Source organism: Tauraco erythrolophus, chromosome 24, assembly GCF_009769465.1.
Source record: "Tauraco erythrolophus isolate bTauEry1 chromosome 24, bTauEry1.pri, whole genome shotgun sequence".
NCBI lineage: Eukaryota > Metazoa > Chordata > Aves > Musophagiformes > Musophagidae > Tauraco > Tauraco erythrolophus.
Window position 1 is genome coordinate 3668875 of NC_141488.1, and position 24107 is coordinate 3692981.

Genomic DNA, 24107 nt, shown 5'->3' on the forward strand with positions numbered 1-24107 from the left:
GAGTCTTGTCTTCTCCAGGCTGAACAGCCCCATGTCTCTCAGTCTGTCTCCATAGCAGAGAACACGTCCCATCATGTTCCCACCATCCCCATGTTCCTGGTGTTCCCATGCTCCTCCTGCTCCCAGCATCCCTGTGTTCCCAGTGTCCCTGTGCTCCCCATGCTCCCAGCATCCCGGGCTTGCAGACACCCAGATCCATCAAGTGATGCCTCTTCTCCTTTTTCTCCTCCTCGCCCCGCAGGAAGAGCAACCAAGCCGGAGACAATGACTGCCAAGAGTGCCGAAGCCAACGGACCCATGCGGGAGCCAGAGGCAGGGGGGACCAAACCACCGGTGCCCCCCGCCCCGCCGCGGCGCCGGGGCCGCAGGCTGCGGCGCAAGTCACCGCCGGAGGTCCCGGTGAAAGGGCAGCTCCGCATGCGCTCGCCGTCAGGAGCCTTCGTCATGGTGGGCATCTCGGTGGTGCTGGTGGGCATGACCATCGCCGTCGTGGGCTACTGGCCCCACCGGGGACTCGGCGGCGCCGGAGCCGGCGCAAGGAATGCCAGCACCGTGGGGGACATGAGGAGGGAGGTGGCCAGCGGGCGCCACGTGCCCCACAGTGAGAAGCTGAAGCTGATCGGCCCCGTCATCATGGGCATCGGGCTCTTCATCTTCATCTGCGCCAACACCATGCTGTACGAGAACAGGGACATGGAGACCCGCAGGCTGATGCAGAAGGGTCTCTACTCCATGGCAGCAGCTCTCCCAGAGGGGACCGGCCCCGAGGACGGGCACTGCCAGCACGGGGACGGCCAGTCTATCCCCAAGGCCAACGCCGAGTGCGTGGAGGGCTGCTACCAGGTGGACCTCTCCTGCCAGCCTTGCCCCAGCCCTGGCAGCAAGTGGTCCGACTGCTACGGCCCCAACAGGCTCCAGACCACGGCTGAGCTCCTCCAGCACCCGGCAGCGTCCCCTGCCGCCTCCCTCCTCAGCCTCCACTCCGGCACCTCCGCCGAGGCCAACCTCAGCCTCTCCCGCCGCGCCGGAGCCGAGTCCCTCCTCTCCTCGGCCGTCGGCGCCTTGGCATTGCCCATCATCAAGCTCAACAACCGCTTGCTGGATGCGGCGGCGCGGGGGACCGGCGAGAAGGTGGAAGGGGACCGCGCCGAGCCCCCCGCCGAAGCACCGCGACTCTCCCGACCACTTTGTGGCCAGGACCATGGTGGTGGCCAGGACCATGGTGGTGGCCACGTCATCATCAACGTGGATGGTGGCTGCCCTGGCACGGAGCCGGTGGCGGCGGAGCTCAGCCTGGATGTGCAGCTCCACACCTCGGGACACTCCAAGTCCCTGGACCTCGGCCGGCCGGGGGTGCTGCTGGTGGCCCCCATCAAGGACCGGAAGAACCGGAGCTGGCCCCGGCTGGACCACGTCAGCCTGGTGGGTTACGCCAAACTGGAAAGCATGGGAGAGTCCTCGGACCGGCTGCTGGAGCCAAGCGAGTCCCCGAGCCGGAGCGAGCCCCGGCCCAGCTCCTGGGCGGTGGGGATGGAGCGGGGCACACGGGTCTGACGTCCCCACCACCCTCGGGGACCGTGATGTTGCAGTCCCTCATCCTGACCCCCGGCACCCACCGGCAACCCCAAAACCCCACATCCAGGAGCGGGTGGGGGACGGTGTTTTTAAGAGGATGCCAAGAGGAAGGTCCCAGCCTGCTGCTGCTGGGGGAGGACTCGCCAGGGGTGGGATGTCCTCTCCTGGCTGCCTCTCGACGGCTTCTCGGTGGATGCCCTTGGCCTTACAAGCCCTTCTCCTGGTGGCTTTTCCGGAGGAACCCTCGCTTTGAGCCCCAGCACAAGCTGCGGGATGGGGACACAGGGCGGGGGAAGCCCCACCGGCCCCCACGGCACTTTCTTTCATCAGGATTGGGGTGGGGGAACATTTTTTGGGGGGTGGTATCCCCTTGCCAAACCACAACCCACCGGAAAATTTGCTTGACCAGAGCACGTAAACCCGATGGGGTCATTAAATATTCTCTTGATGCCATGAGCTTCGTCCTCTTGCCTGCAGGATGCTCGGGGTGGGCAGTGCCAGTGCTGGAGGGTCTCCAAGGCCATGCTGCTCCCCCCCAGGAGACAGTAAGGATGCTCTAGGACCAACTGCTGGATATTTGCAGGATAAAGTGATAAGCTCAAGGTTTGGGGGTGGTTTTTGCAGAGTGGGGATGCCAAAGGTGCCCGGGGAGCTGCTGGCAACTGCCAAATTCGGAGTCGCGGGGGTGTGGTGGTTCCCAAAGCCCGTCTGAGTTTGGTTGGAGTTGTGCTGTTTTCTGGTGGGGTGAAGGATGGGGGTAACGGGGGGATGGGGGTAACGGGAGGATGGGGGTAGTGGGAGGGATGTGATGGGGCAGAGAGGCAGGGCTGAGCGTCGGTTCTGGTTTGGGTGGGCCCTGTTGGGTGCCGTCAGGTTCTTGGGTGCCTTTTGGATGCAGAACAGGAGTTGCGTGGGATGAGGCCGGAGAACCAGGCTCAGTGCTGGGGGGGTGCGATCGCCAGAGAGAGGGTAGCACAGAAATAAAACCCTCCAAAAAAACCCCGTGGCGGCAGGAAAATGCAGTAGGAAAATGTGGATAAAACGACGTATGAAGCAGCGAGGCAGGTTTGCGGGGTGGGGTGAGGATGTGCTGCGGGATGCCGCTCCCGTCCCGGCTCGGGACACGGCTCAGGCTCGGCAGCCCGGAGAAGGGAAGCCTCAGCTGCCCGTTTTCTTGCAAACTGGCAATTTTTCCTCCAGCATTTCTTTCCAGATCCTTTCCCAGGGCCTTTGCCATGTTTGCCCCGAGGAAGGCGTTGGCTGGTCGCTGCTTTGGTGCTCAGCTCCTGTTGAGTTCCCAGGCACGTGGCCGCAGGGTCCCTCTGATGTCCCTGGGGGTGAAGCCCACCCAGGAGGGCACATGGGGACGGGGGGCGGTGAGGAGGTGTCCGGTCCCACCAGCTGTGACATGGCCACGAGGCAGCGATGATGGGACCTGGTTAAAGGAAATAGGAACTGGAGGAATATCCATCACCTTTGTATTTTTAAGGCAGGGGCCAGAGTGTCCCAGCGGTGCCACCGGCTCGTGCGAACACTGGGACAAATCTCGGCCAGGCTGTCTTCCCTTGACCCTGGGAGGCACGATGCCGGGGTTTGACCTGCTTCTTCTCAAAAAAAAATCCCATTTTTGTAACACCAAGCCCATCTCTGCGTCCGGGGGAGACCCAGGAGCCAGGGGGTGGTGGGCACCCACCACCAGCTGCCGAGGGCACCGAGCTGGGAGCGTCCCTCCATGGCAGGTACCACTTGGACAGATGCCTGCATCTTTCCAATCTGCCTTTTTGCTCTTTATTTCTCTTGTTTTAGAAAAGTCAGGATTTCCACCACTTTTTTTTTTGTTTTTTTCCCCCTCCCTTTGAAAACTTGCCATGTTTTGTTTCACTTTTTATTACTATTTTTTCATTTTATTTCCTAATTTTGCCTTTCAAACACCCGGAGCAAATCCAGCCCCATCTCCACCTTCCCCCCTGCCCATCCACCTGCTCCCATCCTGCCCTATATGAGACCCCCCCCCCTTTTCCAAAAAAAAAACCAACCCCTGAGCTCCCCCCACCCCTCTGCAGTGGTTTTTTTCCTGCTTTCCAAGCAAAGACCATCTCTGTTTCGGATGTGAACTCTCCCAAAGAGGCTGGGAACCAATATCCCCCTGTGCAGGGAGGCCGTGCCAGGGCTGATGGCTGTGGTTTGAGGGGTTGGCACCATCCCCGCGGCATCGCCGGGAGTGAAACCACCCCCCGGCTCAGCTCTTTATTTATCTGCTTAATCCCAAAATTATTCAGGCACCGGTTCAACGCGATAAACAGCGACAACAGAAAGTCCGCGGCGGGGTCTGCCCTGAAGCAGCATCCCAGGGGACGTGCCAGGACTTTGCTTTTAAGCTGAAAATAACTTTTTGTTTGGCCTTAACCAGCTGCGGGCAGAGCTGCTGCCGGGCCCTGGGCCGCGCTTCGGCAACCAGCAGCAAGAAATCGGAGCCCGAAATGCTGCAAGGAGCCACGCCAGGAGCTGCTTTAGGGCTGGGGGCTTCTGGTTTAATTTTTCCCCCTTTCATTTTCTGGCTGGGGCTCAGCCTGACCTTGGGAAGCAGCTTTAAATCAAATGGTGGAGAACGCGAGGGGGTCCTGCCTGGACCACGCACCTGCTCCAGCATCCTCCTCCTGCCCAACTCAGCAGCATCCTCTGGGAAGGTGTTTCTGAGCCATATAAGGACGGTTTTGAAATGCAAAGCTGCTTTATTAATTAGTCAGTGGGGTGAGGAGACCCATGTTCTCCCTGGGGAGAGCATCTGCACAGCCCTCACCTGCAGCTCCGCCTGCGGACGCGGGTTCGAGAGCGTTGGCGGTTGGTTTCAGCAGATGGATGCTGTGGATACTGTCCCTGCAGCGTGCAGGGGATTACACCAGGTAGGGACGGATCTGGGGGAAAAATGAAAATAAAAAAACCTAAAGCAAAAAAAAATCCACCCTGAATCTCTCCGTTGACCCCGTTCGGCTGCAGAGCTGTGAAGTCAAACCATCCCGAAAGCGCTGGAGATCTCACACGTGTGAAGGGCGATGCCGGGCGGCATCTTCTCATCCCACCCAGCAGCCGGCTCTATAAACTATGGATGAAATATATATTCGGCCGTTATCACCCACCAGCGTATCCCCATCCCAGGAGGTTCCTGCTGCAGGAGGAGATTCCTACCAAGAGAAGGAGGATTTCACCGAAAACACCAGCAAAAGAAAATAGTGGGGTTGTCCCTGACCCTGACCACGACGGACCACGGAGCATCCCAAGGGACCCCGCTAACTGCGATCACCCCCGCAGCACCGAGCGACCTCCGGGCCGGCACACAGCTCTGGAATAGCCCTAGTTTGGGTGGAAAATGGACAAAATGCAGAAAATGGGTTGGGAGAAACTGCTGCTGTGGGTTGTGTGTGGGAGAGGTGCCCTGCGGAGGGGGCAGACCCCCATGGCCAGGGCCACCCCAGCCAGTGCCGGTGGGGCTCCAGGTTCGCTGCTGGGACACATCTGTCCCCAGGGCGGTGGGGGGGGGGGATTGGGGGTGTTAATATCAGCCCTTCCACCACCCTGTTAATGGGGCACCTACACGGAGCCGGAGCCAAGGACGGTGCAGCTCAAGCCGGGCAGGGTTGGAGCTGGCTCTCACGGGGACTCTGCTGTGAAGTGTCCCCCAAAGGGGCAAAAAAATGGGGAGGGGGGAGGTGGAATGGAGGGAAAGGGGATGGAGCAGCCTCACTAACGAGCAGCAGATCCCAATTACAGGGGATCCAGACCCAACCCCTGAGCACAACGGCTGCAGCTGGGGCAGGATCGCTCCTACCCCACACCTGAGCCTGCTCAGCCCAGCGGGTCCCATCAAGCCACCAGCTCCTTCTCTTCCTCCTCTTCCTCTCCCCGCAGCCAGGGAGGCCACAGCCACGACTCTGCCTGGGTAAGTCCTTCTGTAAGACGCGAAGTCGACGGGAAGGGCAGCACTCTGCGAGCGACTGCGCGCTTGTAGTCCAGCCAGGGAACGCAAACGTTGGCGCAGCGTTCGGGGAGAGTGCTCTCCACCATAAATCTCCTTCCCGAGGCACTGGGAAGATGAAGCGTTGGCGTTTTTCCGGGGCTGAGGTTGCGCCGAGCGATTGTGCGGCACTTTGTGCCTTATGTTTAGAGATAAGGACCCCTGAATGGGGGGTGATGGGTGCCCATGTGCTCCCTGGTGCTACAAAGCTTTGTGGCCTTTTGGCGAGGTGTATGGGGTGCTGCTTTTGGATGCTTGATTTAAAAAAAAAAAAAAAAGGAAATAAGTGCAATGCAAAGTGCTTCTCTGCATTAATGAGCTGGTACCGAGCCAAAGGTGCCCGTCTCAGTGCTTCCCGGCATCGGAGAGAGCTGGATCTGGGGTGGGTTGGGGGTAGTGGCTTGATTTAGGGTTTTTTTTATTTATTTTTTGACTCTCGTGGGTTTGGGAGTGTCCTGCCCAGGCTCGCTGGCACCCCCAGGCTCCGCAGGTTTCTCCTACTGCAGAAACAGGCTGAGCAACGTGGGGCTGAGCCCCATGGGGCTGGTTCTTGGGGGGGACGGTGTGAGTTGGGGTCCCCCATCAGTTGTTATCGGCATCCGTGCGACGTGTGCCATGCCGGCAGCCGAGCGCTGGAGCCCGGATGCCCAGGGCTTTGGCTTGGAGCCCGTTGGGGAGGGCTGCCTGTGCTGGGGGCAAATGGGGCGGGGGGGGGGGGGTTTGGGGTGAGAAAGATGAGCAGATAAGGGGTATGGCTGGCAGGCAAGGGGTTAACTGGGACTCAGCACACTTAAGGGAATTCAGGCTTTGGGAATCCATTCCTATCCCAGGAAAACTGTCTCATCTGGAGAAGCCTGGTGGGATGCGTGTGTTGGGGGATGGCAGGGGCAGCTGGTGCCTTGAACTTGGGCTGCGCTGGAGGTGGAGCAGGGCACAGGCTGGGAACGCCCCAAAGTGGCAGGACGGGCAGAGGCCCTGTGGCTGCTGTCGGGAGATGAGATGTTGCCACGGAGCCACCGCTTCCCCGCTCTCGGGTGTTGGACGGGAGACGGTGGCGGCGATGGAGCGGGCTGGAGGGATGCTGCTTCTGGTCTGTGGTGTTTGGGAAGCCCAGTGAGGAGCAACTGGGCTATACTGGTGTGCACTGGGGTGTGATCCTGCCTGTTGATTCGGTTTTCCAGCCTCCCAGGTGCTGGCGTGGTCCTGGGATGCTCTGCAGAGCCATGGGGGTGCTCTGCTCCCCCAAACCCGCCTGGGGGGCTGCTCCTGGGGAAACATGGAGCCCTTAGAACTGGGCTGGGAGTGATGAGCTGCTGGGGCTGATGCCCACAGACCTGCAGACGTCCTACAGCAGTGCTTGTCCCAGAGGGACGGGGATGAACCCAGTGCCACTGACCCGGCTGCTGCAGGATGGGAGGTCACTCCCTGCCTCTGGCGTTGACTTTTCCCCTGTGCCTCAGTTTCCCCAGTTATGAAGCTCAAGGCTGAGCCCAGCATGTCCTACCTGGCCTGTTACAAATGCAACTTTTCCTCTTTCAATCCTGTTTATCCCAGACCCTAAACCAACCTGGGCTCTCCCGTTTAGAAGTGATGGAGCCAGCCCCGCTGCTGCCTGGCTCCCACAGCGATTCCCCTCGGGCCCCGAGAGCAACCCTGACCCCGGGGCACCACGCTGACCTGCCGGGAACACGACTGGCCGCCCGAGCCCCCGAAACCAGAGGAATGACCTAAAAATAGCCCCAGCTGGAACGAGCTGATGTTTGAATGGGAACTTTCTCCTCCCAGCGTGACGGCTACTCCGCCAGGTCCTGGGTTGGGGTCTGGGATGGAGCCCCGAGGAAGGACAAGGGATGGGGATGGGTGATGAAGGGAAATGGATTTTGCGGCTCCTCCCCAAAGGATGGGACCTCCAAGATGGAGCTGTTGCCTTTGGTGTGGGATCTGGGGGCTGGAGCTGGCCTGGGGCCACCCAGGAGCTCAGGCTCGGCCTCCCGGGAGCCTGTGGGCAGCTGCTGCTGTTGGGACAAGGGTTTTGGGGTTGTTTATTTATTCATTTATTTGTATCTTTCTACATTGCCATGGTGTTTGTTTACCTAATATTTTCCCTTGCTTGTAGCCAGGCAAAATGCCACAGGGCTCCGGGCTTGGCAGACTTTGGAGTTTGGGGAGGGGGGAAACTGAGGCACAGGACTAAAGGGAGCAATAGGGCTCAGACTCCCCATGGTTGGGGGGTAAAGGCACCTCATGCTTGAGCCACCTGGCTCAGGGGAGGCTTTAAGGGAGGGGGCAATTTAAGGAAAAGCCTTTCCAGTCATGGTGGTCTCCTGGTTGATGGCCCCAGGGCTCGGTGACAGAGCGATGGGTGGTGGCTGAGCATGGGTGGTTGGCGTTCGCTGTCCCTGCACCTGTCTTCCGGGGACAAATCTCCCCTCGGGGCATTTCAGATGGGGCTTGAACATCCCCTGGGCTGTGGGTGTCCTTGCACAATGGTCCTGCCCAGCAAAGCATCGTGGCTTGGGCGGATGGGCCACGTGGGACCGACCGGGTCCCCAGTGCCACCGATGTCCCTGTGGCACAGCTGGGCCAGTGCTGGGCACGGGACAGGCTGGGGGCCCCTCGGGGAGGGCAGGGGCAGCAGGGATGGGCGTCAGCCCGGTGTCCCCTGCCCCGGTGCTGGGCTCCCAAGGCTGGTGGTGCCTCTGCCAGGACACACTGCTGGAGTCTGGCACAGCCCGGGGCCATGATAACCCACCTCTGCTGTGGAGCAGCTCATTGAAGCCAGGCGGAGCTCAGTGCTGCTCCCTGGGTGATGTTAAAGAGTGTGGAGGGTGCAGGTGATTGCCCAGAGAAGCTGTGGCTGCCCCATCCCTGGCAGTGTTCAAGGCCAGGTTGGATGAGGCTTTGAGCAACCTGGTGTAGTGGAAGGTGTCCCTGCCCGTGGCAGGGGGGTTGGAACTGGGTGATCTTGAAGGTCCCTTCCAACCCAAACCAGCCTGTATGTCTTGGCCAACTGGCTGCTGTGCAGGGGACTGACACCCCGAAGTGCAGCTCAGCAGATAATTAAGGTATTTCTTGGCTGTTTGTCCCCCCCCACCACGTCTTTGGTGCCGCAGTTCATGCCCAGTTGTAGCTCATCACCCCAGCACCTTCTCTACAGGAGCTGGGACCGCCGCAAGCCCAGCTCCCCTGGACACAGTTATTCAACGTGCGTTTCGGCGCGTCGGAGCACGGCGTGACCCGGATCGGGTCGGACACGGCGAGGAGCCCGCGGCGGCGCGGGGAAATGATGCGACGGGCGATTCGGCATCGTTGTCACGAGTGAGTCAAGTTGCTGTGATGCATTACGGAAAAGCAGCTCCAGAGGTGGCTGTTTCCCAACGATCCAGGGCTGATTTCTGTGGCTCCTTTGTAATTTTCACTTTAAAGTACGTTGAGATTTAATAGCGAGAGGCGATGACTCCTCTCCGGAGTAATCTGAATTAACGTTGCATTTAGCATGGGAATATAGACACGTGCATGAGCAGCAATGGGGCTGTGTAACCCATCTGTTGGGGAAACTGAGGCACAGGGGGGTGGTACCGATCAACTGATGATGCTTTAGGGATAATTTGGACCTTGATGTCCCTTTTGGCCCTTCCTGGGGGCTTTGGTCCCACACGTGGCCGCGCTGGGAGACATTTAAAGCATCTGAAGCCACCAAGAGAGCGGGAAAACGCAGGTGGCAGCGGCTCTGATGGGGACATGCTGGGGAGGCAACAGGTCTGGCTTGGGTTGGGAAAAGAAATTGCCATGGAGCCAGGTTTGGGAGAGAGATGTGGAGGAGGGTGAGGGTAAGAAACACGGCTTCAGAGCCAGGGAGACAGTTTTGTTTGAAAATTTATTGAAAAATGCAATACAAGAAGCAATACTGAACACTTAGGTCTCTCTAAATGCTACAGCAACTTTCCCTTTGATTTACTATGAAAGTCCAAAATAACAGCTCCCATCACTAGTCAATCTATAAAGGTTTGCCCGTTTTAAAAGTTCCTATTTTTATAAAGAAGAGTGTAAACGGCTAGCCTAGACAATTCACAATTGCCTTAAAAAAATTTTACAAAGCTCCTTCATACTCTCAACTAAATTATTTTATTTTTTTATTTTTTTTTTATTTTTTAAAAGTTTCATCTCTAAGGCTGGGACACTACCACCTCTTAAAAGGTAATTGTACAACTAGGAAAATCAGCAAACCACAGTTTATTTAAAACCAGGAATCAGCCAGTCCTTTGCTAACACATCTGTGTTGGTCAGAGATTGCTATTTGGCAACCGGAGCTGCCGTTCCAGTTTAATGGAGGAGAACATGAGCTCCTCGCCTTCCTTTCTATAAAAACATTCATTCATATATAAATAGCTTCCATATAATGTATATTATACAATCAAGACAGTCTCTGGGTGAATTGGTGGAGTGGGAAGAGCTGGGAACATTCATATAAATAGACCTTACTTAGCTGGTTTGTCCCTAGAAATAACAGAGCACGCGAAGAGCCGAGGATTTTAAAAACCCGTCGGAGGTGGAAGGGGTGCGGGCAGCCCCGCCACGGCCCCTGCTGAGGATGGAAGAAGCTTCTTCTGCTCTTAACTTTGATCTTCTTCCCAGGCTGCCGCTGCTGCTGTCCAGCTCCCCGGCTGCGGCGCTGCACGTAGGCGGCTGCGGCGGCTGGAGAGGGTCAGCGGGGCTGGGAACCCCCCCGTGGGGTCAGACGAGGCGATAACTTTTTTAAAATGCTCAAGGAAAAGCCAAGAACTTCGAAGGGGGAAGCGTGAGGATGAGCAACCTGGAAACAGCCACCAAAATCCAGCGGAAAAACAAATAAAATAGGGATATTCTAGTTGATGGGCCCTTAAAAAGGGACGTACGCAGCCACGGTGAGCGCGGCTTTTTGGAAAGGAACCACCGCTTGTGCCAACAGGTTTCTCACCCCAGAAATCCCCTGCTCAGGGTGTTCTGTCCCCCTCGTCGCGCTCAGGGCACAGGACACCCCAACTGAACACTCAGGGCCGAGCTTCAGCCTCGCACCACGTTCCCCTACGTTCTCCCGACAGCCAAGTGCCTTTAAGTGCTACGGACAAAGTTGATTTATCACGCTGGCTTTGCCTGGTAAAGTTCAGAAATCCTCTTAGTGACTACTTGGCGTGCCCGTTTACTCCTCGGGTAGCTGCTACGGGGTGAGAAGGAAGGACCGAGCGGCAAAAAGTGAAATTCCCAGAAATGGGATGCTGCCAGAGGGATGCTGAGCACGACGGGCGTTTAAGGCAAAGCGATGCCCAACTAAGTTGAGGCCGGCAGGGACCCAGACCTGTTAAAGGATCCGTGTTGCAGAATAAGGAAGGAATGGGCTGTTCAGACATAAACAGGAAGACTTAATCTCTATTCTACAGCTGTGGAGCCCAGGAATCTCTAACTCCCCTGAGGAGGATGCCGGTACCCAGCGGAAGGCAGAGCATCACGGGAGGGGACCATGTACCCAGAGCAGCCCGAAAAGCAGCTACCAGCATGGGAAGGCTGGAGGCTGAGAAGGAGCCATGGTCAGCAAAGCTCAAGGAAAGCAAAAATCCAGCAGCTCCAGCGTTTTCAGCATAGTCTCCAATCAATACTGACGGCTTAATTAAAATTGCACCTGAATCTGAGAAGCTGCCTTAGCCCCGGCGCGGTTCGAAGGCTGTTGGCAGCTAAACAGCACGTCGCTGCAGCCTGAGCTAAATCCAGTGACTTCTGAAACACATTATTCAAATTTAAAATAGCAGAGTGCCTTTTTTTATTGCCATTTTCTTCCCATCCTCGACTGAGGAGCAGCAGCGGAGCACTCCATGCCCTCAGCTACCAGTGTGCCACACTATATATATATATTTAAAAAAAACAAAAATAAAAATCACAACTCAAAGTGTACTAAAGTGTTCACAAGTGTCTGGGCAGACTCTTTACAACACTTGGTCATTGTTGTTTTTTTTTTTTCTTTTTAAATTTAAACACTGGAAGGAGAAACCAGGGCATGATTAGAACATTTCCACGAAGCTCAGAAAGCAGCAGCGGGAGCTCAGCCCCTGGTGCCGTGGAAGGAAGTGCATCCAGCCCTGGGAAAGGTGTTTTCTGGTCAGCCCCACCACTCTGGAGATGGTCTGTAAGCTCAGCCTGATGATGCAGACACTAACCCTGGTGTTTCATTCCAGCCAGGCGGTCACGGAGCCCAAGGAGGTACAGACCCTTCAGCCAGCGTGGAAGAGGGAGCGAGCAGCACTTTCCACGTGGTTTGGCTCTATCATGACCAGCAACACCTGCCACCTCCTAAGATTTCTTGTTCAGCCTCTCCAAATACAGCTTACAGAACTAGGAAGGATTGTCTAAAGGATTTTAAATTAAATGATAGTAGCATGTAACACCTTGCCCTGGTATACGGGTAACGTGTTTGGCTTTACCTAGCACTGCGAGGGGAGGGGAAAAACCAAACCAACCCATGACTTAAAAAAAAAAAAAAAATCCAAAAAAAACCAACCCTAATTTAAAAATCATGAACACAAACAAGTGAAAAACTGTGAGACTGGAAAAAAAAAAATCAGTTACCGTGAATGCTGCGTCAGCCTACCTTAATAGCATTCAGTCCAAACACCTTCAGCGCACGCTTCTACGGGCTTTTTTAATTTAATGGCAGCTAGGAAACACAAACAGGCAGGCAGCACTCGGCAGACACACGGGAGGAAGGCGAGGTGCTATCACAGTCCTCTTAAAGCTCTAAAATTCACAGTATAAGATACTTGAAGCAACTTCCAGGATTCCTTAAATCTAGTCGACTATTCGGATGTGTGCACAGGCTACAGCACAAACCCCTCCTGTGCTCACACACCGGGGGCCTGAAACCCAACGGGGAGGCAGGAGAACTCGGAGCGAAGGCAGCAGCTCTGCTCTGCACGCCCAGGTAGCGCGGCCGGAGTCTCAAGCTCCCTAAAACTACAGAAAAATAATAATAATAATAATAAAAATCAAGAGGCAATCGGAAATGCTGCACAAAACTGAAGTCTGACTTCTTCAACTGACTCTCCCAGCAGAAGGACCCATGGCTTTTTAAAGGCGCGTACGGATCCCGCGCTCGGAATATGCACGGATGTGGCTTATCTCCGTTATCCCTGACGAGGAGGAGGGAATACGACTTAAAAAAGCGACCCTTGGAGCCCTGCGAGGTGTGTCTGGGTCTGTGTCTGAAGAGGCTATGCGTGAGAGGGAATGCAAAATTGGAAACCTGTAAAAAATATTCAGTACAGTTAGAAATATGGCATACTTTTGTCACAATATATATATATATAAAAAAAAAATCTCTATATCCAACAGGATCCAGTGGAGTCTGGAAAATCCCAAGTAAAATGTCAAAGCGCAACTCCTAATAAATGATATGAATGTCTCTGAGTGTCAAGTCTTGGAAATCCGAGGTCTCTGTGCTCCAGGTAGTTTCTTGGTAGTTTTGCTGGGTTTCTTTTTCCTGATGGTGTGTCTGGCAGGAACGCTTCCTAGGGAGAGAGAGAAACACGGGAAGTCAGAGCTACCAACGGGAAAGAAAGAGAGGAACCTGCTGCCCTGAAGAACTGAAATCAGAAGGTGAGTTACCATCAGTGGTAGGTGTAAATCCAGGCTCAGAGCCACCTGCTACAAACAACGTTCCTGCTCCCATCCCTGAAGGACCATATTTTAAGAGCTGCAAGTCAGGAACCCTTAGGAGACTTCTCCTATTTTTATTTAGCTTTGGACAGTCAAAAAGCTCAACCACGATGTCTGTTAAACTATGCTGTGTCTCCTCTCGTCTAACTTCTTGTTCCACCTCCCAGATGTCTCCAGTCCCAGCTTTGGTGGGATGAGGCAGGACAGCAAATAGCACCGATAGGGACAACACAAACATCACCAGCGTGGGGCAGGATGGGCTTTACAGCCCTGATGCAGGGCAGAGCTCCTGGATTCCCTGAGCAGCTCTTTCCCAAAACCATCAAGACTGCAGAAAAGGGATTATTTCCAGGCAAGTCTGGAGCTCGGGGTCCAGCTCAGGGGTTACCTGGCAGTGGGTCTACATGGAACCTATAGCTCAGTGTGCTGCTGGTGCATCGGTGGTGTTTGATGAAGCAAAACAGCCTCTTCACAGGAGCCACGTAGCTTCTTCCAGACTTTTCTGGCTCATTTGCACTGCAGGATTAGTCTGTGTTTGCCACTGCTTCATCAGCCTTAAGTGATTTAAGGCTGATGTTCAGCCTGGAGAAGAGAAGGCTCCGGGGTGACGTTCTAGCAGCCTTCCAGTACCTAAAGGGGGCCTACAGGAAAGCTGGAGAGGGACTTTTTACAAGGGCGTGTAGTGACAGGACAAGGGGCAACGGATTTAAACTGAAAGAGGGGAGATTTAGGTTAGATATAAGAAAGAAATTCTTTACATTGAGGGTGGTGAGGTACTGGAACAGGTTGCCCAGAGAAGTTGTGGCTGCCCCATCCCTGGAGGTGTTCAAGGCCAGGTTGGATGAGGCTTTGGGCAACCTGGTGTAGTGGAAGGTGTCCCTGCCCATGGCAGGGGGGTTGGAACTGGGTGATCTTTGAGGTCCCTTCCAACCCAAACCATTCTGTGATTCTATGATTCTATGATTTAATAGAAGCAGCTAAAAATAATAATTTTACTTAAACTTTGACCGTATTTAGCCAAACCTTGCTTGCACCCTGCCCTGGGTGGGGGAAGGCAGCACCCGTCCCTCCCTTGTACACGGTCTCCCTACTTACACCCTCGCTACTCCTCTGCGATCTCGGTCTCCTGGTGCACAACCACTTTGGTCACCGACATGTCCGGGTGCTGCTCCTTCGCTGCCTTTATCGCCTGCGCTAGGACCTGGAAGAGAGCACATTTCCGAGCACGTCACCAGGGGGACAAGAGGCTATTTCTAACTCTGGGGAGAGAAAAAGAAAAGTGATTCCACTCCAGCTGCACGTTTTGGTGACTTTTGGAAATATTAGATTATTTCTGAATGGAAAAGCTGTTTTCTAAGAATACATTACATCTCTCCACTGCCCCATGGTAGAAGATGGACAAGAGCAATTAAGCAAACAAACCCTGTTTATCCTTCCAGCAAGCGTGATGAGCACATTTCAGACATCTTCTCAGATGTTTTCTTTTGGAATTAATAAACTAGTTCCTGTCATACGAATATTCTCCAGCTCCCAAATTCAATACAAAGTATAATTCTCTGACGACAAAATCATCGCTTCCAACGCACGCTAGAGGCCAATGAGGCTGACTCATCAGAAAGGTTTCACATAAAGCTGATGAGATTTGATGCGAGTGCTGAGTGCTGTGACATGACTTCTGGCACTACACGGCAGCAACAGTGCTTCAAAGTTACTAGAAAATTCATGCAGATCATCCAGATGTCAAGGAAAACTTTTACTTCACATTTTTTGTGTTTTTTTTTTTAAAACTGCATTTGTCCAAAACAATTCTGGAATCAAAAGTTTGCTGCCAACATCAGTTTCAGAGCAGAATTAAGCTTTGCCAGCCCAGCTACACAGCTGCCTACTGTCAAAGAGGAATTTATTATTGAAATCAGTTTTCAAGTTTTATTTCTACCCCAAATAAAATTTCCCTAGGTTGTTTTCTGGTTAAGCTGTCTTCGGAAAGGCAGCCTGCCTAGTTCGTGCCAGCTCTGAGAAGCTCTTTTGGACCACATCCAAGCTCCTACCTGGTCGTGGTCTACATCTGCATCGCCCGTGATGACAATCCTCTTTTCAATCCGTGTCTCCGAAATGCCACCTTTTACAGTCTAGTACAAAAGGGAAAAAAAACTACTGTTATTCTTGAAAGGAAAAGGAATTTGAGTGCTCTGGAGCTGCCTGTCTAAAGATGGTATCCAAATACAGCGTTACCAAACACTGCCGTCAGACCACGGTGTCAGAATCATGGAGGAACACTGCTGCTGCTCCAAGAAAAACTGTCAAATATTCATTTTCTTATGACTGAGCCAGGGAAGAGCTTTGACTCACAGCACAGTTCTTTCCCGTTGTTCCACAGGACACTCAGAGCCCGTGTCCACAGACTGCACCACAATTGATGCACAATCTTAATTCACTGCAGGCAAACCTGGGAACCTCACGCTTTGTTTCAGGTATTAATCACATTTTTTTAAAAAAAATGGAGTTTAAGCTTTTTCCCCCCCCCCGCTATTATTCAACTCTGCCCATCTCTTTATCGTGTTGTTACTGGTTTTGTTGTTGTTGTCGTGGTCCCGTGCTGTTACCTTCGTGATCTGGGTGGTGGTGGTGCTGCTGGTGGTTTCTGAAGTGATGGTCTGAGCAGTCAGCAGGATGCCAGGGTCTAAATCTCCGTTGCCACCATCCGTCTGTGGGACAGAAGAACAGGTCATCAGGCTCTGCGGACAGCACGGCCGGAAGCAGGGTCTCCACATCAACACAGCAGGAACGCAATCCGAGGACAGAAACTCCTCTCCATCGCAGACCATGGGACACAGGGAGCTGATGTGGAGCCGGCTGAGCTGCACCCAGCAGCTCGGGGGCTTGGCAGGTCTTTGAAGGCTCAGCACAAAGCCCGTGGAATTTAAGGCTGGAATTCAGGGATCCGTAAAATCACCCTCTGACACCCCTCAGACCAGGTGGGCTGGGATATACCCAAATCTGGGTCCACTGCAATGCCTCTCATGCTCCTCCATGCCCAGTAGCATGCTTCGGACCACGAAGGGACGCCAAAGTAGACACCTATCCCGAATCACACCTGGGATCCATGGAGGTTCACAAAGCCAGAACGCACAGTCTGATTCAGAAGGTACTTTCTACCCTTCCTCCCTCCTGACACCACCTTGCACATCATGTGCTTTAAACTCTGCTGAAGCAACATCCAGATACCTGCTGAACTTGGAACAACTTCTATAGTTGGGTACTTGGTTCCCATCCTGCATGACTATGACCTTCCAAGGTCTGCTGAAAAACCTGGAATAAGTCATCCTGCCAACTCATCCTGGCCATGCTGTGTGTCTCCCTGGGCAGCGTCCCCAGCACGGCGGTGGGACGATATCTCCAGTTACCACAAGGTGGGACCATTTTCCACAGCCTGGAAGAAATCTCACCGCACATCGCAAGCCGGTGCACGCGCGGCCAACTTCTCCCAGCCCTGGAGACACGTTTTTCCTTTTCAATTCCCAGTTAGGAACAGTTAGCAGCAGTAACCAGAGCAAAACTCCTCCGTTCATCTAGTCACTCGCTGAGAAACAGGGCGATGCTCAGCACCACCCACTGCACGCACGTCTGAACGGCCCCTCCACTCCTGCAAGCAGGGAGGATGCTGAGCATCCACGGGATTCCTTGGGAATCCCAAATTATACAGGCATGGTCCCGGCGATACCTGCACCCGAACCTACATCCCGCCGTCACTACGCTCCAACAGCAGAGCGTGGGCTCCTTCCAACAACCACAGTTACGACCAACCCAAGCTAATGCAGCCTCCAAATTCTCAAATATATAAACAAAACCTATTTTAGATTAATTTTAACCTCAGTGATGAAATCGTACCTGCATATGTTGGTATCACTCCACTAACATTGCTAATTGCCAGTACCCACTCTGGTTACATTTTATACAAAACTTTTGTTTTTCAACACCTGTTTCGGGGTTGAAACCTGAAGGACAATGAAATAATTTAAAAACCAAGTTGTGAAGAGGCATAAACAGCAAGGAGAGCTGGGGGAAACAAGACAAGGCATCTCTTGCAGAAGAAAGGCTAACTCGGGTTAACTCCGTACAGTCAAATCTATATCCCGAAGCCACCGGTGGCTGAAGATAAATTCTGTTTGCACTCACATCTTGAAAAAATAATTGCTCTTCAGGGATAATAAAAACACTGCTCCTCCAAAAATACCAGATGCACCTGGAAACAGTGTCCACAGCATCAGTTAACGTCTGTGCTGTGAGTCAGATGCTTGGAGAAAGGCAGGTGCTGCCGTCTCATCCAGAGGATTCGGAAACAAAACACTTACTTGAGTTTAATTACGCCCCTGGAAAATTAATCGGAACACACCTTACCTGTGCAGCTTCATAGGTGATGGTCTTGGTCTCCGTGTGGACAATGGGGACTTCTTTCGTGGGAATTTCACTTTTGACGGCGCTGGACACGTCGGAGATGGTGACCGTCTGCGTCTTCACGAGCGGCGGCTACGAAACAGGGTGAAAAACATCTCCGTAAAGACCCAGTCGGCGTTCCCACGCGGTGACCGTGCCGCTGGCAAACGTTCTGACACTGATCTGATAAAAGCACTGTGGGAACCAAGGTTGGCCTGGGAATCTTTGGTTCTAAGCCTCTGCTACGACACCCTGCTCAGAGGGCAGAGATCATGCGTGAGGATTACACGGATGGAAAAATCCTCCAGACCTTCCCCAACACGGAGCCCTCGGATCAGCCCATCAGGCATTAAGGGTTTAACTGGTGTGGCACAATACCACAAAGAAACCTTCTCCACTGATTACTGACTTTCTAATTACTAGAAGCTCATTGCCAGCTGCCAGTAGAAGATGACCCTCATCTACTGATGACAATGTCAAGATTAACACAAACCCTGAGCACATGGAGGCTTCATCACAGCTTTATCCTGGCTGCAAGCAAAACCCTGTGTTATTAAACCCCCTCATCAGATCCTGGGTCTTTAACTTTTATTAAATCAATGTCAGACCAAACAGAAACATGAGATTTTGAAAGCGAAATGGGGGTTGGGGGGAGAGAAATCAGTTGTTCCACCACCTGATAATTATCCAGAAGAAGACAAGAGTTAGTTCAGACCCGCAGTGCTTTTCCCAGAGGGTTCGATTTCTGCTCACCGTCCCCGAACCTGACAGATGCCACCGTGATCGTTAGCAGGGGGAAGTGGGCACCTATTTAACCATCAGCAATTAATACCAACACTGAAGCAGGCAAAAACGTCTCCCACGGGGGGAGCGGGAAGGGACATCAAAGCCCACGTTCACGATGTAAAAGCACGTTTGACAGCGCTTCGGATTGCTCTGCTGCGCTAAGGCTCAGCCTCCGCCACAGCAAGAGACGGCAAAAACCTTAAAAGAACTAAAATTATACACCTTTGGAGCCTAAATATTGCCTTTTTGGGGGATGCAACGGGACGCTTTGACCAAAGGAAGGCACAGGGCGTTGCGCTGCGGTATTTAATGCAGAGATAAACCGAGAGGGGCTTGTGTGCACTGACTGCAGGAGATTCACCGGCTCATTAGCTCCGCGCACGAGCCGGAGCCGAGCAGACACAACTCCTGTCGGGGTCCGTGGCATCTGCTTGCTGCAGTGTTCGGGGTCCCGCTCCCAAGGGCCGGGGGGTGCGGGGGAGCAGGCGCTGGGACTCACTACCTGGAAGCAGCGAATGACTGCCGGCAGCGCGTTATCGACCTCCGAGCCGTGCCACTCGCCATTTAGCCTTCTAAAGGCAAATCTGTCTTCGTCATCCTCTGCCACCTCCTCCTCTCCTCCCCAGGGCTGGCGGGGAGGTGCGGCAGGGCTGGCGGGGGGCTCCGGCTCAGAGAGCTCCGAGTCCTTCTCCGCATCCACACAAAGCCCTTTTCCACATCTCAGGTCCTCCTCGCTCGCGGGGAGGCTGGGAGATGCTGCCGCCGCAGCCGCTTCCTCCTCCTCCTCCTCCTCCTCGCTGCTTAGGGAGGAAGCAGCACAGTCACAGGTGGGAGAAGGCTCTGAGGCGGGTGGCACTGGGGTCTCACTAAAAGCTACCGACTGCTTTGAGCCCCCCCACGCAAAGCCAGTGTTAACACTGCTCCTCTCTGGCACTGCAGCCACATCCTCTCCGGAGAGAAAGTCACTCATTTTCTAAAAAGAAATGAATACACAAAAAAGGCCAGAGAGAGAGAGAGAGAAAAAAAGAGAGCGTTAGGGAGAACAGTAGGTCATGAAGCACACAGGCAAAACATCGGTTTCTTATAAAGTATCACATCTCCCGTAACGCATGCAACGGCAGTGGGTTTGGACACTTGGAAGCTTGAAAACCTTTGTGCGATGGGATGTATCCAGTGCATTTATAGAATCACAGAATGGTTTGGGTTGGAAGGGAATTCAAAGATCATCTAGTTCCAGTCCCCCTGCCATGGGCAGTACTGACACAGCCTTTCTGGGACAGTAACAATCTGCTCTCCTAAAGTTTAAGGAATTAATATTAAAACAACTCTCTACAACTAAAGGAAGAGCCACCAGTAAGCACTTTTTGCCCAGTTTGGAAACAGGAATAATTTCAGCGTAGCAAGTGAGGACTTGTGCACGTCCAACCAAACCCACCAACTACACCATACCCCAATTCTGCTTTGGACTCCTTGAAATATTTCACGCTGTGTTTTAACTTGCACGTGGAGGTTAAAAGAATAAACCCAGAATTAGTGTGCCCGATAATCCGCAGAGCCTGTGCTTTGCTCTCCCTCGCCCCTGGGAACACGCACACCTCTGAGCACCCTCTTTGCTCCAAGAGGTCTCCAAGATAACCTTGTCATTAGGGCACTGATAAAATTATTGTAAGAATTATGTATAAGTTAGTATCGAAACCAGCTGCTTCAATTACCAAGAGGCTCCCGAATCGATGACGCAGTCATCAAAGAAAGAATTTGTATTATTTCTCCTGGACAAACCGGTTCAATTAACTCAGCACAAACCTTTCCAGCTGAGGAATAAAGAAACGTGGCTTTAAACTGGAAAGCCAGATGTTCACACTAACGTGTGCCGACCCCACCGCCACCGAGCACGCGGTTCAGCCGGCTGCTCGCGAAGCTGCACTTGACCATTTATTCGGGATTACCGCAAAATATTTGTAATGTACTTTATCCCAAAAGCAGCTGGCGCACGGAAACCTTTGCAGCAGAGCTAAACCTCCTGAAGGGACAACAAAAGTGGCATTTGTGATGGTGCAGGGGAGAGAAGACACGTAACGAAGCGACTCAGCCCTCCGAGCAGCAAGGGAGCGTGTCTGAGATATTTGGGACGAGCGTGCCGAGCCAGAGGCTTTCACCAAGGCTGGTGCTATTCTGCTCTCCGTTCAGCTCGTTAGCAAGGTCTCAACTAGGTCTTCTCACATCTCTGGGAGCCCCTCTAGCCAGGAGGGAAGCAACAGTGACAGAAGAGAAGAGTTAAAACATGAACAAGACAAAGTTTAAACAAAAATCAGCTGTTTGCCCCAAAACCCGAGTGCCCAGTACGTCATACACCCAGAGAAGCTGCGTTTCAGTCCCCAGCACTGAGCCCTGGCTACAGTTCCCTGTAGGAACTGTGGGTTTCATTTATTGACATGGAAAGTTGCCTTCATGGAAGGGCAGAATAAGCAGTTACGGGCACCTACAATTTTATACATATCAAAGTTGTCACATCATCCAGCATCAGGGAACAAGGAGGGGAAAAAAAACCCAGAGGGATGCTGCTTAATCAATGCCAGTAATATTTTTTTCTTAATAATTAACCTCACTGCTGATTTCTGGTAACTTTGTATAAGAACAGCCACATATCTGTACATCCAAAAAAACAGTGATTAAATTTTCATAAAAGTGCAATTGCTGTCAACTGTTAGTCAAATTTTGCTGGTGCTATTAAGATGAACAGAAACTGTTGCAACACTTTCTATTAAGAAGATTCTCTGAGCAAGCAAAAACCAGTAATTTGTGCTTAAAATGTGAGTTCTGAAGCCTGTGGGTTATCCAGTACGATGCGTTTTCAGTCGAGCAGAGGCTTTCACCCCGACTGACCTCATCTAATGGCCCAGTTCAATAGTTTGTCAAGAACAGGAGCTGCTTTATGTAGGAACAAATAGATGCTTATTTTAGTATCATTTCAAGAAATGACTTTTCCATCATTCCTCCCAGCTATTTTTCAGTTTCCAGCTTCTTTAAGTTGCAGATAGATTGCCTGTGAGATATCTATCCATTAGGATTTCCAGCCTCTTGGGCTTCTCTTAAATTCTTGGGATATTCCTTAGGAAAATGCATTTAACAGGAGTGAAGGGCCAGCAATCAAGTCACACCGCACACATAGGGAAGTGCTATTTCTGATCAAAACCCACTTCCATGCATGCTCCTCCAAAGGTCTGTCCAGCTCCCACCCTTGGTTTGCCTAACACAAGATATTATCCTGCAATATTTCACCAAACAGAATAGGAATGGAGGTTTTCAGCTTTGAACGCCCGTGTCTTAATCTTGCTTTAAAACCTGGATTTATATACTGCCAATATACTGATCTCTCCTTAGTTATAGATGCAAAATCTTGCAAATTAATTGTGAGATGTCGAGAATACGCAGCACATCTTCTGGAGTTTAATGGAAAATGCCTTCGGAGCAAGATTTCCTTAAATACCAGCTGGGACACTATTTTGACCAAGAGGAAGAACGAAACCCAGAGATAAAACAAAGCAGATTAAGCAGCTACACAAACATAAATCTATTTAAGGGACAAACATTTGTATCCAGTCAAAACAACCTTCCAGCTCCCTTTTGTATACAGAAAAAGCAATTTGTATTTTGGAAGTATCTTGTATGGCAAAAGCACAAAGGGAAAAGCTGAAACGAAGCCTGGGACGTACATACACTGCTCGTCAGTCAAGCAAAGCGCAGCAAGAAACATGCAAACTATAAAGACAGAATGAAATCCTGATAAGATCAGCTGATGAGAAGCACTTTTTTTCTTGTCTTCCTATTCCACTGGTAACGAGTTAGACTAATTGAAAGGTATTAGTTTCTATATAAAATTATCTATTTACATACACTTCAAAAAAAAAAAAATATACAACCATGTTCGCTCCTATATTTTAAAACACAGTTTGCATGTAGGCTAGAAAAATGATCTTTTTGTAAAACAAAAAAAAACAAAAACCCTCTAGGAATTCGAACATCTGTTACAGGTTCTGATCTTATCAAGATTTATTTTAATTTGCAAACGCAAAAGTGTTCCTATTTTTAGGGCTCAGGTTTGCAGAATTCCAAGCTCTCCTTGAGACCCAGGAGACCTGGGAGTGCCCGGGCTGCAAATTATTCCTTTCCAGAGACACAGGACCAAACCACGGATGCCTAAATCAAGCACGAAGCAGATTATTCACACAAGCCAGACTCAGCGTGAAGAAAATACAGGACAGGATGCAGTGCCCCAGAGGAAACAAATGGGACCAGCCACAAATGCCACTAAAACATCACCCCGCTAAACACAAACCTCTGTGCACCCGATGCTGACGGATACTGAGGGTACAGCTGAACTGAAGCGTTACGGTGTAAAAAGTGACACACGATAATTCAGACTGGGGATAAATTAATAACAGGCTTCACTGCATGGCTGATACCAGCGATCAAAAGGATCTGTTTTTCTTAAAAAGTGGTTTTGCATAAACTTGTTTGCCTGTGTTTTTTTCGAGAACCTGCTATTTTGGGTCAGGATATATTTGTAGGAACCAGTTGCCCTGCGCTGCCAGAGTGGATGCTCGTTTTCTGCAGCCTGTGCAGGCATGCTGCTGCCTCTCTCCTCGGAAATATTCAATTATCCTCATCCCAAATCAGACTGCTATCCTGCAGGAAACTTAAGGAGTGCTAAAATGATGTCAACCTGCCAATTACCAAAGACAATTGACAAAAATTGATGAAAACACAAAATTACAGTGCACGCTAACTCCCTACAATCACCATATTAAATCACCATAAATAAATCCCTGCTAATTAACACTTCCCAGTCCCCCTCTTGTTCACTATGGCACTGCAGTCGCCCACGCTGGCACGTGTTATTAGGTTATCCCCAAACGAGCACCCGCGTACGCTAACGGGCTGAGTGCGACCGGCTACGGATGCACAAGTAGCTGATGCAGCGAACCACACTCACCAGTGAGAACTCCCCGATCAAATGATGCTCAACCTCACAGCTGTCAAAGCACTGGGGTAAAAAGCATTATACAGTAGAGAACAAGAGATCTTTATTTTACAATACCTGCCCTGCCTTATAGAACTGCTTTGCCTTAAAGATAGAAGTTAAAAAGTTTAGCAGCTGTTCGACAAACCCTGGCGTTTGGGAATGATGGCTGGTACCCATGGATTCGCATTTTGGGGCTGATTTTTTTAATTGCCGTTTGTCTGATCACAACATCCTGACCAGCCTCGTCAGATGACAGAAGGATAAAAGAGAATTTGACCCAAGTTAAAAGTAAGGCTGGAAAATACACAGCATGCCACAAGCTTAAACAGATCCCATAGCTGTCATGAACACGAATCCCAGGATATTACACGATACACCGCATCAACCACCCAGGCACAGCAAACAGCCTCAAGATCAGTATTAAATTATTAAAATAAGGTTGCTGAGCAATATGATTCCTCTCCCCATCCACCCTGATCCCCTTCCCATCCTTTTGTGGGCCAGGTACCCTTGGATGGGGCGTACAGAGTTGTGCACTTGTTATTCCGAATTCCCTCTGCAGAGATAAAGCTGCTACCAGCACCGCAAACATGA

The 24107-nt window shown here is 51.9% G+C and overlaps 2 protein-coding genes across 10 annotated transcripts in view; one reads left to right on the forward strand and one right to left on the reverse strand.

The window, feature by feature from the left end:
* The first annotated feature begins 246 nt into the window (after window positions 1-246).
* TMEM200B (transmembrane protein 200B) lies at window positions 247-1554 on the forward strand. Its single transcript, XM_086626270.1, has one exon. It carries the CDS (start codon window positions 265-267, stop codon window positions 1552-1554), a length of 1290 nt encoding a protein of 429 aa, XP_086482396.1. The 5' UTR covers window positions 247-264.
* Window positions 1555-9445: 7891 nt separating this feature from the next.
* EPB41 (erythrocyte membrane protein band 4.1) overlaps window positions 9446-24107 on the reverse strand; it is a 96731-nt gene continuing 82069 nt past the window's right edge. For 8 of the 9 annotated variants that reach the window (XM_086626201.1, XM_086626199.1, XM_086626200.1 and 5 more), the window contains 5 exons: window positions 17669-17797; window positions 15874-15975; window positions 15319-15399; window positions 14366-14471; window positions 9446-13122 (listed from right to left, as the gene is read on the reverse strand). In XM_086626201.1, the coding sequence (XP_086482327.1) occupies window positions 14373-14471; window positions 15319-15399; window positions 15874-15975; window positions 17669-17797 (411 nt within the window). In that variant the 3' untranslated portion in view covers window positions 9446-13122; window positions 14366-14372. Of the gene's footprint in view, window positions 13123-14365; window positions 14472-15318; window positions 15400-15873; window positions 15976-17668; window positions 17798-18992; window positions 19464-24107 lie in introns of all 9 variants that reach the window. The other variant, XM_086626193.1, reaches the window with a different exon arrangement.

Excerpts from the sequence above, each read along its gene's own strand:
- TMEM200B (XM_086626270.1), top strand. The coding sequence starts at position 265 with ATGACTGCCAAGAGTGCCGAAGCCAACGGACCCATGCGGGAGCCAGAG.